Source organism: Nycticebus coucang, unplaced genomic scaffold (genome assembly GCF_027406575.1).
Source record: "Nycticebus coucang isolate mNycCou1 unplaced genomic scaffold, mNycCou1.pri scaffold_44, whole genome shotgun sequence".
NCBI lineage: Eukaryota > Metazoa > Chordata > Mammalia > Primates > Lorisidae > Nycticebus > Nycticebus coucang.
The window spans coordinates 1,698,832-1,716,095 of record NW_026515578.1 but is presented as its reverse complement, the minus strand read 5'-3'; the positions used below and the strand labels follow the sequence as shown (position 1 = coordinate 1,716,095).

At 41.2% G+C, this 17,264-nt stretch overlaps 1 protein-coding gene and 1 pseudogene across 6 annotated transcripts in view; both read left to right on the top strand.

The window, feature by feature from the left end:
- The window catches only part of LOC128579317 (leucine-rich repeat-containing protein 37A2-like), a 63,767-nt gene extending 60,838 nt beyond the window's left edge, over positions 1-2,929 (top strand). For 2 of the 5 annotated variants that reach the window (XM_053581461.1, XM_053581459.1), the window contains 4 exons: positions 121-179; positions 1,461-1,512; positions 1,594-1,736; positions 2,395-2,929. In XM_053581461.1, the coding sequence (XP_053437436.1) occupies positions 121-179; positions 1,461-1,512; positions 1,594-1,736; positions 2,395-2,485 (345 nt within the window). In that variant the 3' untranslated portion in view covers positions 2,486-2,929. The remainder of the gene's footprint in view (positions 1-120; positions 180-1,460; positions 1,513-1,593; positions 1,737-2,394) is intronic. The other 3 variants (XM_053581464.1, XM_053581462.1, XM_053581463.1) reach the window with 3 other exon arrangements.
- Positions 2,930-4,992: 2,063 nt separating this feature from the next.
- LOC128579313 (dnaJ homolog subfamily C member 8-like) overlaps positions 4,993-17,264 on the top strand; it is a 38,356-nt pseudogene continuing 26,084 nt past the window's right edge. The window contains exons 1-2 of the transcript XR_008378121.1: positions 4,993-5,097; positions 7,029-7,312. The product of XR_008378121.1 is annotated as a dnaJ homolog subfamily C member 8-like (transcript). The remainder of the gene's footprint in view (positions 5,098-7,028; positions 7,313-17,264) is intronic.

Here is a 17,264-nt window from a genome sequence, read left to right as displayed (position 1 = left end):
AGGAAAGATAGATAAATAGAAGTTATCTCACTGGGTAGGTAAGACTTGAAAGGAATGAATAAAGATTTGGAGATACTGGTCATTATGATGGATAATCATGATTGTTTTCTTCCAAAACAGATTTATTCTCATAGAAGAGCAGCAAGGACAGATGTAGAATCAGGCTCAGTCCCAAGGAGGTAAATACTGGTCTGGCGATTTAAATTAGAATTTTAGAACTAGAGAACTTAGAACTCATCTCTTTCAATCCTTCCGTTTTATAGTGAGAAAACTGCCAGAGGCAGGAAGAATACTTACCTGCCTTAGTGCTTTGCCTGGATCCAGCAAAATTAGCTCCCCAGACAAAGCTGAGTTGGACAGGAGTGGCAAGGACGAATCTGCTGCCACCAGTCCTTCAAGGGAAGGCAGGGGCGGGGGTTGTAGTTGTGCCTGTTCCTTCCGGTGGCGGGCATCGGGCCAGGCCAGAGGCCTTTTTGGAGGCTCTGGGGAAGGGGCAAGGGAGCTAGTCTCCTTCAAGGCTCCTTCAAGAATATATGAATCCTTCCTCTAGAGTGGCAGGAAATCCTACCTTCTCATTCTACTTGCTTTGGGGTCTCCATTCTCTATTTATCCAAACGTCAGAGAATTTTAACTAGAAGAGACCTTAAATAATACTTTGCCTCTTCCTTTTATAATAAGAAAACGGAGACAGAGAAAAGGAAATTACCTTGCTCCATGGTCCCAGTGCTAGTGTCAGAAAGAGGGTGGTCCCTTTCCAGCTGGGGACTTCTCCATTGATTATTCTCTACTTGGGCTGTGAGTCACATTTTATATCACAATTCAATACGCACATGCTGTGTAGACATGAGTAGATGTGGAAACAGTCTGATTTTTTGTCTATTCTGCTCATATTCAAAAAGGATATTTTGTCCTTTAAACTGATTTTACAACTACTGCAGTATGAAATAGCCTGCAGTATGAAAATAATTTTTCTAGCTGGACCCAGGCATTTGCTTGACGGGACTCGCCTGATAGGATAAAGCTTCTAGGAGAATAGAAGCACTTTATCCTTCACCCACCAGCAAAGGCTATCTGTGGTACTAGGTTTGAAAGGGACTGATGTAAAATGCTTCTGGAGAGTGAAGTACTTCTGGCCTGTGTGTTTGTACACTTTGTTCACTGTACAAGGGAACTTGGCCAATGGGGTAAGTGGGGCTGAAAATCCTCCCTGTACCTCCCACCAAGCCTTGCGCAAAGGTCCCCCCAGTGACATTACGGGGCCCTCTTAAACAGACATGGAGAGCTTCTGGAAGTCTCTCCATGAAATGATTTTCAGGATTCCAGGTCCATAATGATGTTGCCCACTGTGATTATGGACCGAACCACAGATTTAGTCCCAATAAAACGAGAGGTGTACATCGTGGGAGACTTGGGAAATGGCAGGAATCACTAATTGTCTCGTGTGTGTGTTTTTTCCCAAGGGGCTTTTTTGACTTTCTGCATAGGAGATGCTCATCGCAGAGTGAAAGCCAGGTAAATTTGAGGAAGATTCAGTGCTGTGGCCAGAGAAAACAGGAGAAATGCAGAATTAATACCTGCCTTTCTCTTTTCTAGGAGGGCTTTTTCTGGTTAAGGTGTCCACTTTGGCTTAGGGATATGTACAGACCTCTCAATGCCACATGCAAGAAAAACATGGCCCAGAAGCTTCACGACAAGGAGTCTTCTGATGAGGAAGAGATTTACAAGAGGGATGCAGGGTAAATGACTGGGAACAATTTAAAATCTCATCTACAATGGCCGGGCACAGTGGCTCACGCCTGTAATCCTAGCCCTCTGGGAAGTTGAGGCAGCACGATTGCTTGAGCTCAGAGTTCAAAGCCATCCTGAGCTCTACTAAAAATAGAAAAATTAACCGAGTGTTGTGGCAGGTGCCTGTAGTCCAAGCTATTTGGGAGGCTGAGGCAGAAGAATCATTTGGACCCCATAGTTTGAGGTTACTATGAGCTGCTCACAACATCTAGCCAGGCCAGACTCCATCTCAACAAAAAATCTTATCTAAAATGAGGGGATAATGAGAAGTTTAATTGCTCCTATTTTTTCTATTTTTTATTTTTATTAAACCATAGCTGTGTACATTAGTATGATCGTGGGGCACCATACACTTGGTTCATAGATCGTTTGACACATTTTCATCACATTAGTTAACATAGCTTTTGTAGCATTTTCTTAGTTATTTTGCTAAGACCTTTACATTCCACATTTACTAGGATTCACATATACCCTTGTAAGATGCACCGCAGGTGTAATCCCATTAATGCCCCTCCCTACCCTCCCTTTCCCTTTCACATGAAAGCTATAACCCAGTTAATTGCTCCTTTTAAGAGTAAAAGCCTTGCCATTGTCTTCCTATTCCAGGGAGCGCATATCAACAGCAACACCTGTGGATTCGGCTGCTGAAGGTGGTGAGGAAAGTGAGACCGCGCCAGAAGGGGAGGACGAAGAGTGATCCAGCCTGCCTAAGGCCGCCTGCAAACTGTACTTTCTAATGTTGGCATCTCGGCATTGCTTGTAAGATACTTATTATTCACACACAAAAAATGTATACAGTCTATTGTCAATTCCAGCCAGCTCGTAAGAAACTTAAATGTTAATAGTTAAATATTTATACACGCAAAACAAGGGCCAGAGTAAAGAAAAGCAGGACTGAAGCCAGAGACTGTCAAGCTGGCCAACACCTCCACAAGCGGCATTGTGGGCAGAGGACGCACGGGGGCTCCCCCACCTCATTTCCCAGTCTAGCCAGTCTCCGGGAAGCTGAAAATACATCATCCTGGAGAGAGGGAGCCAATTTCTAAATCAAATACAGTTGTTCTGGGGCTCTCTCCCCTTGTCCATTAAGAACCAGTCCTTTACAACATACTTGACCTCTTGCCCTGAGGGAACCTTCCACCTGCTGCCACCTCTCAGAGGGTGGGTGGGGTTGCCAGAAATGTTTGGAACACTAAGCCGACCTGCACTGTTGCATCAAGTCCTCTGTTTTCTCCCATGCTCCCAAATTCATGCGTGAATGTGTGTCCTTTACCCTTTAAATCTGGTGGAAAATTCAAAAATTTTTTTTTGTTGGTTTTTTCTTTTTAAAAATCTCAACCCTTGGATAGCTACTAGGCCAATTCACTGTCCCTCAGATGGTTGGAGGGCCAGACTATAGTTTTAAAAAAAAAAAAAAACTTAACAAATTCCTATGCACACTGCACATACCTTATTTTGAAGTACAAAAACAAAACGGGGACAAATACAATCACACCGCTTCTTGTGGCCCGCGGGCTGCAATTTGAGGACGCCTGGTCTAGGGAGATAGAGAAGTAGAACCCATGCTTGCCAGTGAAGAGTCAACAATGACAATAATACTGGGGATGATGGCTGCTACGGTTTATTAGGCACCAGCTTGGGCCAGCATAATACGAAGCTCTTTAGTTACACTGTTAAGTCACAAGGACCAAAACGCCACATGCCAGCTCAAACTCTCCAAGGGCGTGGGGTGTTATGAGTGTTGGACATAAACAGGAAGCTAACAGTAAACCAAGACTAGAGATCTTGTACTGCTGGGCCTCCCAGACTCTGGGCCAGGATTCCAGGCAAATCCAGGTTCCTATTTTGTCACAATTACATTATTTCCAATTGGGTACACAAAGTGAGACTTACGTAAAACACTATCTCAACTTTGTACAATACTTGTTAACCTCAAATGCTACCGCTACCGTACTGTACTTCTATTTTTTGTTTTAGAGATAGAGTCTCACTTCGTCACCCTTGGTAGAGTACCATGGCATCACAGCTCACAGCAACCTCCAGGTCTTGGGCTTAGGCGATTCTCTGGCCTCAGCCTGCCGAGTAGCTGGGACTATAGGCACCCGCCACAATGCCCGGCTGTTTTTTGCAGTTTGGCTGGGGCCGGGTTCAAACCCTCCACCCTAGGTATATGGGGCTGGCGCACCCCCTACTGTACTTCTAAATTAAAACTCCCCAAAGTGAGATTCTACTTTGCCCAGCTCTTCAGTGAGACCTGAGAGGTAGAGAGAGGGGGACACAAGGCCAACAGCTACTAAATGAATGAAAATCTCACTGATTCCTATGAAAACTGTCAGAGAAATGAGAAATTTTATAACAGATGAAGAAATGAGGCAATATATGATTAGAGCAAAAATAATACGGAAAAGAAATGTAGCGGTTCGGAAGAAAGAAGGTTACATGGCCTAGGGAAAATCCTTGAAGAAAATGGAATTTTGCTGGAGGATCCGTCTTTAGGTAGTTCACTCACTCACACACTGGTGAGTTCTCGGAGGCTTCAGTTCCTCCAACGGGCCTGTGCACACGCTATTTGATTGAAGGTTCTCATGACTTGATGGTGGGCCTCCTCCAGAGTGAGTGGTCTAAGAGACAGAGACAGAGCCAGGCAGAAGTTAACCTTTTCATGACCTAGCCTCAGAAGACCTCTGCCACATAACATGAATAGAGGTCAGTCCCTAAATGCGGCCCACATTCAAGGGGAGGGAATTTAGACTTCACCTTTCGGAGAAAGAAGAATCAAAGAGCTTGTGGACTATATTAAAACTACTTGCATATACAAAAAAGCAAAAAAAAAAAAAAAGAATGGAAGAGAAAGTATCCAATGTACTCAGCCCTACTATGAAACTAATTTATGGCTTTCACATGAAAGCTATAACCCAGTTATAACCTAAGAATGGGTGAAAGGGAGGGGAGGGAGGGGGAGGTGGGTGGAGGGAGGATGACTGGTGGGATTACACCTGCGGTGCATCTTACAAGGGTATATGTGAAATTTAGTAAATGTAGAATGAAATTGTCTTAACACAATAACTAAGAAAATGCCAGGAAGGCTATGTTAATCAGTGTGATGAAAATGTGTCAAATGGTGTATAAAACCAGTGTATGGTGCCCCATGATCGCAATAATGTACACAACTATGATTTAATAAAAAAAAAATAGAGTAGATGGATGTGGCTGTTTGACAAGCATGGAGGCAGCTTCTTCTGCCCCACCCTCCTTCATGGACCAAGGAAGGAAGAGAAGAGCAGCGAGAACAAGTCTTTGGCTCTCCAGGTAAAGGTATATGAAAGCAATAAGAAATAATCAATCTCCAAAGATGAAATAGTAAAATACATGCTACATAGGATTAAAGAATGGAGTCCATCTGTCACTGGGCTTTAGCCCATTTTGCAGCTTACCAAGTCCCACCACCCTCCTGACACCCGCCCAGCCTCTGTCACCCTCCACACACCCACATGTGCTACTGCTGCATTTATCACGATGGAAGTAGGAGTCATGAGTGTTCTTGAGTTAGGATCAGGGTTGATAGTGTAAATGTTCCACTTATTAGGAGGATGGATAGTAGGATGACGGCCAGGGTTACTTCATATGAGATAGTTTGTGCTACTGCTCGTCATGCTCCAATTAGTGCGTATTTTAAGTTTGATGCTCATCCCGATCACAGGATTGAGTATACAGCTAGGCTGGATGTGGCTAGGATAAATAGTACGCCCAGGTTGATGTTGATCAGGGGGTATGGGATTGGTAGTGGGGTTCATATGATAAGGGCAATGGATAAAGCTAGGGTTGGGGCAATTACCTATAGTAGGGATGAGGATGTTAGGGGTTGTAGGGGTTCTTTGATAAATAGTTTTATTGCGTCGGCAGATGGTTGGAGGAGGCTGTTTGGGGCAACAACGTTGGGTCCTTTACGAAGTTGTATGTAGCCCAAGATATTTCATGCAGGGTGTTGTCTTTTCTTTTTCTTTTTTTTTTTTTTGTAGAGACAAAGTCTCACTTTATGGCCCTTGGTAGAGTGCCGTGGCTTCACACAGCTCACAGCAACCTCCAACTCCTGGGCTTAAGGGATTCTCTTGCCTCAACCTAACAAGTAGCTGGGACTACAGGCGCCCGCCACAACGCCCGGCTATGGGTGTTGTCTTTTCAATTGTGGATATTATACTGGGATTGATCCATGTCTGTACTGTTTATGCATTCATACCTTCTTGCTATAAATAAAAGTTACTGTTTCCCTGTAACTTAGAAAATTACATAATCTGATATCCTAATGTTAGTTTAATTCATAACTTCCCAAACAAACTAAGTTTATCTTACAGAAATAGAAAACTATTTAAAAATTGATCTGGGGTCAGGCACACTGGCTCACACCTATAATCCTAGCACTTTGGGAGGCTGAGGTGGGTGGACTGTTTGAGCTTGTGAGTTTGAGAACTGACTGAGCAAGAGCAAGAACCCTCTCTACTAAAAATAGAAAAACTAACTAGCTAGCCATGGTGGTAGAAGCCTATAGTCCAAGCTACTCTGGAAGCTGAGGCAAGAGGATCACTTGAGCCCGAGAGTTGAAGTTGCTATAAGCTATGACACCACAGCACTCTACCCAAGGTGAATACAATGAGACTCTGTCTCCAAAAAATTATTGTTATTATTATTATAAAATAAAAATTAATCTGGGAGCTTAAACATATTAACAGTAAAAGAAATATAAGCCTGAGACCAAAAGGGTATGAATATGATTTTAGTTAATATTTATAATATAATTTAATTTCTTATTTATGCTTGTGATTTATAAAGTGCCCCATAATTGTCTGTGGTTACTTTGAAGAAAATGTTTACTAAGTGGAAAAGCTCATAAACATGAATAAAAAGTAATTTCCAATAATAGTTTTTGGTGTTCTTGGTTTAACTGGCCCATTGTGGGCTATGCTAGAGAAATAAGATGCTTGGAGAGATGTTGCTCAATGTGAAGACGTGGGTCCATTACTAAGGTGACAAAAAGTCATATTTGTGATGCCCATATCCAGCAAAATCCCTATCCGTGTAACCAGAGATTCACCCACAGTGCAGGTGGAGGCACAGTGCTGGCTGAATTCCCTTTATCGAACTCAGTGTCCAGAATCCAAGTTCTAAAGCCAGTTGGATCTGTCCTCACTGGAAAGCAGATTCTTTGCAAACTCCCAGATCCGCATCCTCATAATGGCTGACAGAGTGAACCTAGGGGAGCCCAGGACACAAATTCGGAAGCTGAATTTCTCAGCGTAGCCTTTCAGATCCTGTTTGATACACCCATAGTGGTCACTCCAAAGGTCATCAGAAATGATGAGGACCTCATTAGCTTTGTCAACATCCAAGGTCCTATCTGCTGTGGAAGAAAAATGAGTGGCTCAGCAAACGGGCAGACTGAAGATGAACTCTTCATTTTGCAAAGGCTCCAGCATCTCATTCACTTAAACTTCATTAATTCTTTCCTCCTAAATCAGAAATCTTCCTAGTGAATCTTTCCTGAACTCCTGACTAGGGCCATTATCCTACCAGAAAGATTTTGTACATTTGTCTCCTTTATAGCAAGGCTTTCTGTTTATAGCAAATGACATTATCTAAAGTTTTTTTTTTTTTTTCTTTAACATGTAAGATCCATAGGGCAGGGACTATGGACATTGTTTGCTTTCCAATTTAATATATATGATGGCTCAGATATACATCCTATCAAAATATAAACATTCCATATGTACTTTGAAGAAAACAAAATTTTATTTATTGCAGAATAATATAGAAATTAACACTTGTTTCCTTGCATTTCCATCTCATCCTGCTGGCTAGACAATTGCACGCAAAGCTTCCTTTTACTAGGGTGATAACAAAATGAAGAGTTCTAAGATGAGCTGGGCTACCATTGCACAAGTCCTGATAGACAAAGAGAGTCCCTTGGGCATGAGTTGAGATATCTTTGGATTTTGGCAGCACTGAGATCCAGAACTTACACGTAGTACTGTTTAGAGTTGAGGGGAACTTGGGAACCAGTGACTTTTTGGGTTGCCAACATTTCCAGTAATTCTTAGTTATTGGGATAACAGCACAGAGCTGCTTGTTCTGATGAGGCCAAGTGGATGGATGCAATGGTAACCACAGAAATAAACCCTTTGGACCAAGTACCAATTACTTCCCCAGGATTCCTTTTCAATTAGCACCTTGGAATGTTCTGAGTCTGTCCTGGCCCATACAAGGGTTGCAAAGGACCAAAAATGTTTGGGACATGTTTTATCACCCCAAATGAAAGTGTGCTCACTTAGAAAGTATAGTATTTTGTTTTCCTCATGACTGATTCTGTGTACTATCATATAAGCTAAAGTATATCTCATCATAAGCAAACCCAGCACAGCCACCATTGATTCTATGAGGCATCCTATAGTAGACACTGGGAAAAGACGGAGCAGGAGGACTTGGCACATTCAGCGGAGTCTGGATCCAGGACTCTGGCAGGTGGGGCCTGTCTCCCTACATTTAGCACAATGGCGATACAGTTGCATTCTAGCAATTCACTGTGTACCTTTTGAAAATCAGGTCATAAGTATGGGGTAGAGTTCAGTTGTGACATTGAATCAGGCACTTATATACTTTAGAGCTTGGCACACGATAGGGTGTTCAGGGCCAGAATCTACAACCAACCTCAGTCTACAGGATCAACAGTCACATGCACTTTTACCAGCCTTTGCTTGGTTCTCAGGATGGACTCTGGGTTAAAATCCACCCAGGCGCCTTTACACGTTCAGGGCCTTGCAGCCAGAGAGAACCCCAGATGCAGCTGGTGTAGGTCTTGCTACCCAGCAGGTATTCAGGAAGCAGCTACAGCAGCACCACCTGGGTACCTGGGTCAGAAACCCAGATGCTCAGGCCAGCCCAGTGCTGTGGAATCAGAATCTTCATTTTCAAAAGAGCCAGGGTCATCTAACAAACACCAGGCCTGGAAAGCCATAGGGCAGTGCTCCCATTACAGAGACATGATGCCACCACAAGTGTAATTTTAGTTCCTAGTAGCCATATTATCAAACATAAAGAGAAACCAACGAACTAATTTTAATGTTTCATTTGACCCAATGCATTAAAAATATTACCATTTTCCTACCTGGCTATAGCCACATTTCAAGTGCTAACTAGCCACAGTGGCTATCATTTTGGACAGCACAGATATAGGGCAGGACCTAAATATTATAGTTCCTTCCAAATATCCAGGTGGTTCTAATCTATACTCAGGGCAGAGAACTAGTGTTGCTTGGAGAGTGTTAGGTGCCAGGAATCAGCTAACTCCTATATTTAATGGAGAGCCTTTTGTACTTTGCGTTTTCTGGGGACTTCATGGGGAGGGCTGGGTAGGACAGAGCCTCACTTTGAACTTCAGCATCCTTGGCTTCAAGTGGTTTTCTATATCAAGGAAGTGAAGTCCCCCTGAGACTATTCTGCACCTGGTCATTGACATGAAGGATCTAGTCCTGCCTACGGCTCTGGAGTAGAGGGCCTAGTGGCCCTACGTGCACACACTGTGCCTGGCACTGACTTGGCCTCAGTCAGCACTTGCCATATCAATTACTCCAGTCTTGAAACCTCACTCTTTTACATTTACCTCTCATACAAAGTTGAGATGTAAAAAAAGAAATGATTGGCCTCATTTCCATGAGAGTCTTCTCTGTCCTCCAGCTGCTTCTGAAGGTAGCTCAGATGTGGAGATCCACCTGCCAGGGGCTTTTACACAGACGGTCCCTCCTACCGTATTATCACCTTGCCTCTCTAATTCAATCACAGCCTCGTTGAAATCTGCCATAAATGAGTTTTTGCTGAAGAGGCATAGAAGTACTATGTGCAAAATAGAGCAAATTATCCCGAAGCTGTTGTATTTTTATTAACATACAAAGACACCCCTTCTTCTAGATTAGCTCTTGAATATCATGTCTGTATATGACAGTGGTTCTCAACCTTCCTGATGCCTCCTTATGCCACAACCCTTTAATACAGTTCCTCATGTTGTGCTGACCCCCCAACCGTAAAATTATTTTCATTGCTACTTCATAACTGTAATTTTGCTACTGCCATGAATCATAATGTAAAGATCTGATATGCAGGATGTATTTTCACTGTTACAAGGGGTTGTTGCGACCCACAGGTTGAATTGCTGGTATATGAGAAGATTTGAAATTTGGAAAGTAACTTTTAAAACAAAATGTTTGGTCTCCTTATTACTGTTTATGCAATGAGTGGAGTTGGTTTCAAATACTTTTTGCTCACAAAGTAAAACCACCTCATATTTTGATTTCAGCAACTGAGGAAACCTGATTTGTCCTTTTTAAAAATCACCTTCACTAGACCACAGTGACACCTTCAAATGGGCTTTTTCTCCATGATGGTGAAGATCCATGTTTTAGAAGTTTGGCAATAAACAAAAACAAAAAATGAAAAAAATTTTAAACCCACACTGTTCGAAGATAATCATTTGGTCCTTCAAGGTCCTGGGTTTTGTTTCTGTTTCTCTCTTTGTTATTTGCTGTAACCCTATCAAAAATAAAAAGTATTGTCATAATCTATTTCCTTATACCACAATTTATGTAAAACGATTTTTTTAACCTTCAAAAAAGTCTCCTCATGTTTTCATTTTTATTTCATTTTTTTAGAGGCAGAGCATAACTCCACTACCAGGCTGGCGTGCACTGACTAAATCATAGCCCACTGCGGTCCCAAACTCCTAGGCCCAAGTGATCCTCCTGCCTCAGCTTCCTGAGTACCTGGGACTACAGGCACTCACCACTGTGACCAACTAATTTCTTTACACTTTTTATAGAGCTGGGACCTTGCTATGATGTCCAGCCTACTCTCAAATCTTGGCTTCAACCATTCCTGGCCAATTTTTCTTATTTTGTAGAGACAGGGTCTTGATTTTGCGCCAGCTGTTCTAGAACTCCTGACCTTAAGCAATCCTCCCACCTAGTCTCCCAGAGTGCTAGAACCATCAAGAACAAAAAAGAAGACTTTCCCAAACCACAGCTTAGTGCAGCTCGTCTGCACTAACAGGGACACCTCTTAATCCACGGAGTGCACTGTTTTCACATGTGACCCTGCTCAGCTGTTTCTTCCTCTCTTCTTTTTTCTCTTGTGGCATCCTCACTGCTGTGCTCTGACAGACCGGGTGGCTGTTGAGACAGCATGCCAGTTGCTAGTTAAAAGAAAACAGAACTTGAGGAGGGAAAAAAGATGGCAGTCAAGTAACAGCTTCTGTGCAGCCAGGCACAGTGAGAGTGGCGAGAGAAGACTCCAGCCATCTCTGGCTGGTGAGTTTTGCCCAGAGGCTTCCCTTTGGTGACACAGGAAGCCAGTGAGAGACTTCTGGACCCAATGAGGAGGACAGAAGCAGTGGAAAATCTGGCAAGTGGTAGGTGCGTTTGTTCAATCATAGGCTGCCTGCAGCTGCACCCATAGCAACAGCGAGAGTGCACGCAGGAAAAGCCTTACCTGTGGGCTGTTTGGGTTTTCTTGGACTTGGGCATTCAATTAAACTGCCTTGGGAGATCTTGGGCTGTGTGTGAAGATGACTTTGGGCCTTGTCTGGGGCCCAGGTCAGAGACACTGAGCCGGAAGGAAGCTAATATCGTTCAGCTTTGGACTGCCTGCACAGCTGCTGTGGGAGAGCTGCCCCTGTGTGTTGCAGCGCGGAGATCAGCCGGGAGACCTTGGGCGAGCTATCTAGTGACTGAGCTGCCCAAAGGAGGGCACTGAGACACTGGGGAAGTGTGGAGTTCCAAGTGTGGCAGATTAACAGCCTTGGCCCTCAGGGGCATAGTGGGAGTCTGGACGTGGTGCACTGGATAAGCAGGCAGCCACACTGGGAGAGATCCCAGTGATAAGTGCTTTCCCTGGAAAGCTTCTGCTTGGCCAAGGTTCATAGTTTTGAGTGTCTTTTAAGTGGGCTGAGGACATTTTTGGGCTCCCAAGCCTGCAGGGTCTGAGAGGTCAGCAGAGACCTCCAGTCTCCATCTTGTACAGCTGTATCAACATTGTGATTAACATCTTATAACTCAGAAGATCACCTATTGCCCGGACAATATTCAGTAAAATATATATAGTATTTGGTTCTTTAGGGGTTTTTTTTTTGGGGGGGGTTTTGTTGGGGTTTTTCTTTTTTTATTTGTTTGTTTTCTTAATTCCAACATTTTTCCCTGGTGTTTTCTTTCTTTTTCATTTATTTTTTTTTATTATTATTTTTTTATTGCTGGGGATTCATCGAGGGTACAATAAGCCAGTTACACTGATTGCAATTTTTTTTTAATATATTCTTTCTTTTTTTCACTATCCTAGTTCAAATACAATCTTCCATTTTTGCCTTCTTTAACAATTAGAATTTCATTTTTGCCAGTGTGTCTGCCCCTATTATTTGTTGTTGGTTTTTTTTCCTCCAATGTTACCCCATTAGGGTTCTTGCTTGTTTGTTTTGGTTTTATTTACAGTATTTTTGGCTTTTCTCTTTACCAGGTGGAGGTGGGGTACTGTTTTTGATCCGGCTGGCAAAGAGCTGTTGACCTCAAGGGAATCACCCAACCCAGCACCCCCAGAGGTTGGGGGTCTTCAAGGTTGTGTCATAGTACACTACTATACAACTATATTACTCCTGTTTCTTTCTTTCAGTGCTTTCCTTTATTTTTTTTGTCAATATTTCCTTTTACTCACCACCTCTTCTTTCTCTGTTTTCTTTCTTAAATCTTTTTTCCCTTCTTACTCTTCAATTTTATCATGCTTCTAGTCCCCTACCAAAAGAACTTATTAAAACTTTAACGAGTGGAGTTTATCTAACAAAGGACGAGAAAGATCTCTATAAAGATAACTATGAAACTCTAAGAAAAGAAATAGCTGAAAATGTTAACAAATGGGAAAACATACCAGGCTCACGGCTGGGAAGAATCGGCATTGTAAAAATGTTCATACTACCCAAAGCAATATACAATTTTAATGCAATCCCTTTTAAAGCTCCACTGTCATACTTGAAAGATCTTGGAAAAATAATACTTCGTTTTATATGGAATCAGGGAAAACCTTGAATAGCCAAGATATTACTCAGAAATAAAAACAAAGCAGGCAGAATCACGCTACCAGACTACAGACTATACTATAAATCAATACTGATCAAAACAGTATGGTACTGGCACAAAAACAGATAGATGTATGGAACAGAATAGAGAACCAAGAGATGAGCCCAGCTACTTACCATTATTTGATCTTTGGCAAGCCAATTAAAACATTCAGTGGGGAAAGACTCCCTATTTAACAAACGGTGCTGGGTGTACTGGCTAGTGACCTGTAGAAGACTGAAATTGGACCCACACCTTTCACAATTAACTGAAATAGACTCTCACTGGATTAAAGATTTAAACTTAAGACATGAAGCTATAAAAATACTAGAAGAAATTGTAGGGAAAACTCTTGAAGAAAACGGTCTGGGCAAGTATTTTATGAGGAGGACACCCCGGGCAATTGAAGCAGCTTCAAAAATACACTACTGGGACCTGATCAAACTAAAAAGCTTCTGCACAGCCAAGAACACAGTAAGTAGAGCAAGCAGACAGCCCTGAGAATGAGAGAAGATATTTTCAGGTTATGTCTCTGACAAAGGTTTAATAACCAGAATCCACAGAGAACTCAAATGTATTAACAAGAAAAGAACAAGTGATTCCATTTCAGGCTGGGCAAGGGACTTTAAGAGAAAATTCTCTAAAGAAGACAGGTGCACAGCCTACAAACATATGAAAAAATGCTCATCATCCTTAATCATCAGATAAATGCAAATCAAAACTACTTTGAGTTATCATCGAACTCCAGTAAGATTAGCCCATATCACAAAATCCCAAGACCAGAGATGTTGGTGTGGATGTGGAGAAAAGGGAACACTTCTACACTGCTGATGGGAATGCAAATTAATACATTCCTTTTGGAAAGATCTTTGGAAAACACTTAGGGATCTAAATATAGACCTGCCATTCAATCCCACAATTCCTCTACTAGGGATATACCCAGAAGACCAAAAATCACATTATAACAAAGATATTTGTACCAGAATGTTTATTGCAGCCCAATTCATAATTGCTAAGTTATGGAAAAAGCCCAAGTGTCCATGGATCCATGAATAGATTAATAAATTGTGGTATATGTACACCATGGAATATTATGCAGCCTTAAAGAAAGATGGAGACTTTACCTCTTTCATGTTTACATGGATGGAGTTGGAACATATTCTTCTTAGTAAAGTATCTCAAGAATGGAAGAAAAAGTATCCAATGTACTCAGCCCTACCATGAAACTAATTTATGGCTTTCATATGAAAGCTATAACCCAGTTATAACCTAAGAATATGGGGAATGGGGAGAGGGAGGGAAGGGGAGGGGGGAGGATGGGCAGAGGGCGGGTGATTGTTGGGACCACACATACGGTGCATCTTACAAGGATACATGTGAAACTTACTAAATGTAGAATATAAATGTCTTAACACAATAACTAAGAAAATGCCAGGAAGGCTTTTCCAGTGTGGAAAGGTTAACCAGTGTGATGAAAATATGTCAAATGTTATATAAAGTCAGTGTATGTTGCCCCATGATCACGTTAATGTACACAGCTATGATTTAATAATAATAAAAAAAAACTTTAAAGAGCAAGAAGTGAAAGAATAATTAGGGGAAGGAAACAGATACAAAAAAGCACTCATGAAGAAGAATCAGTAGAAAAATCCTGGTAACATGAAATGTCAGTTCAGAGTAACCCCCTTCTAGGGATTGTGAGGTAGCTACAGCAGAGGACTCCTCCTACAAAGAAATGTTAGAAATGACAGAAGGGAAATTTAAAATACAGATGATGAAAACAATGAAGGAAATTGCTGAGAAAGTTGAAAATAACCAAAAGGAGATCCAAAAACAATCAAATAAGAGATGAAAGATATGAAGAATATAAAAAGGATATAGCAGAGCTGAAGGAACTGAAGCAGTCAATTAGGGAACTTAAGGATGCAATAGAAAGTATCGACAACAGTATCGATCGTGCAGAAGAAAGAATCTCAGAGGTAGAGGGTAAAGCTCTTGAGATAACTCAGATAGTTAAAGAGGCAGAAAAGAAGAGAGAGAAAGCAGAACATTCACTGACAGTATTATGGGACTCTATGAAGCATTCAAACATACGAGTTATAGGTATCCCAGAAGGGGAAGAAGAATGCCCCAGTGGAATGGAAGCCATTCTAGAGAATATTATAAATGAAAATTTCCCTAATATCATCAAATGTTCTGACATACTCCTTTCAGAGGGATATCAATCCCCTGGTCACCTCAATTCAAATAGAGCTTATCCAAGGCACATTGTGATGAATCTATCTAAAGTCAAGAGAAAATTAAAGAATTTGCAAGGGGCAAACCCATCAGGGTCACCGCAGACTTCTCTAATGAAACATTTCAGGCTAGAAGACAATGGTCATCTGTCTTTAATGTACTTAAATAGAACAACTTCCAGCCCCCAGAATTTTACATCTGGCTAAGCTAAGCTTTAAAATTGACGGAGAAATCAAATCTTTTATTGATATGCAAACATTGAGGAAGTTTGCCACAACAAGACCAGTCTTACAAGAAATATTTCAACCTTTTCTACACACTGACTATCACAATGGACCTTCAGAAAAGTAAACACCCAGAAATTAAAGGACAGAACCTAGTTTCCACAATGATGCAAAAGACAAAACTAAGCAATGGACTTTCACAAAACAAGATGAATAGAATGCTACCACACTTATCAATTATCTCAATAAATGTCAATGGCTAGAATTCCCCACTGAAGAGGCATAGATCAGCTGATTGGATTAAAAAACACAAGCCGTCTCCTTGCCATCTGCAGGAAACACACCTCACATCAAAAGACAAATTAGAACTCAGAGTTAAAGGTTGTAGGTCAATTTTTCAGGCAAATGGAATTCAGAAGAAAAGAGGGGTTGCAATCTTCTTTTCAGATACATATGGATTTAAAGCAACTAAAGTCAAAAAAGGCAATGATGGTCACTTTATATTGGTCAGGGGAAAAACACAACAAGAAGATATTTCAATTCTAAATATTTATGCACCCAGTTTAAATGCTTCCAGATTCTTGAAACAGACCTTGCTTAGTTTGAGCAATATGATATCCTCTAACATCCCAGTAAAGGGGGACTTTAATACACCTCTCGTGGAGACGGACATATCCTCTTAACAGAAATTAAACAAAGATGTTAGAGATTTTTTTATCAATTATTAATTTTTATTATTGATTTAATCATTTTACACATGTAATAGATACATATACAAGAGTGCCTTGATGTATCACCCTTGATCTATTCTTGAACAACCACAGTTGTTGCAAATATGAAATATTAAAATATTTTGTAATTGTATATTATTAATATGTTGAACTGGAATCAAAAGTATTCATTTATGTTTTGAATAATTTGGGGCACTATAATAAGTTACCCTGTGATTTGTTACATGAGTTCAACTTTTCTTATTTTCACTTTATTTATTTATTTTTATTGTTAAATCATAGCTGTGTACATTAGTGCAATCAACAGGTACAATGTGCTGGTTTCATATACAATCTGAAATATTCTCATCAAAATGTTCAACATAGCCTTCATGGCATTTTCCTAGTTATTGTATGTAGACATTTGTATTCTGCATTTAGTAAGTTTTGCCTGTACCCATTCTAAGATGAACTGTAGGTGTGGCCCCACCCATTACCCTCCCTCCACCCTAACCTCCCCCCTCCCTTCCCCTTCCTTGGCCCTTTCCCCATAGTCTTGTGCTATAGTTGGGTTATAGCCTTCATGTGAAAGCTATAAATTAGCTTCATAGTAGGGCTGAGTGCATTGCATACTTTTTCTTCCATTCCTGAGATACTTTGCTAAGAAGAATATGTTCCAGCTCCATCCATGTAAACATGAAAGAGGAAAAGTCTCCATCTTTCTTTAAGGCTGCATAATATTCCATGGTATACATGTACCACAATTTGCTAGTCCATTTGTGGGTCGATGGGCACTTGGGCTTCTTCCATGACTTAGCAGTTACGAATTGGGCTGCAATAAACATTCTGGTACAGATGTCTTTGTTATGTTGTGATTTTTGGTCTTCTGGTTATAAACCTAGTAAAGGAATTATAGGATCAAATGGCAGGTCTATTTTTAGGTCTCTAAGTATTCTCCAAACATCCTTCCAGAAGGAACGTATCAGTGTGCATTCCCACCAGCAGTGTAGAAGTGTGCCCTTTTTTCCACATCCACGCCAACATCTCTGGTTTTGGAATTTTGTGATGTGGGCTACTCTTACTGGGGTTAGGTGATGTCTCCAAGTAGTTTTGATTTGCATTTCTCTGATAATTAAGAATGATGAGCTCTTTTTCATGTGTTTATA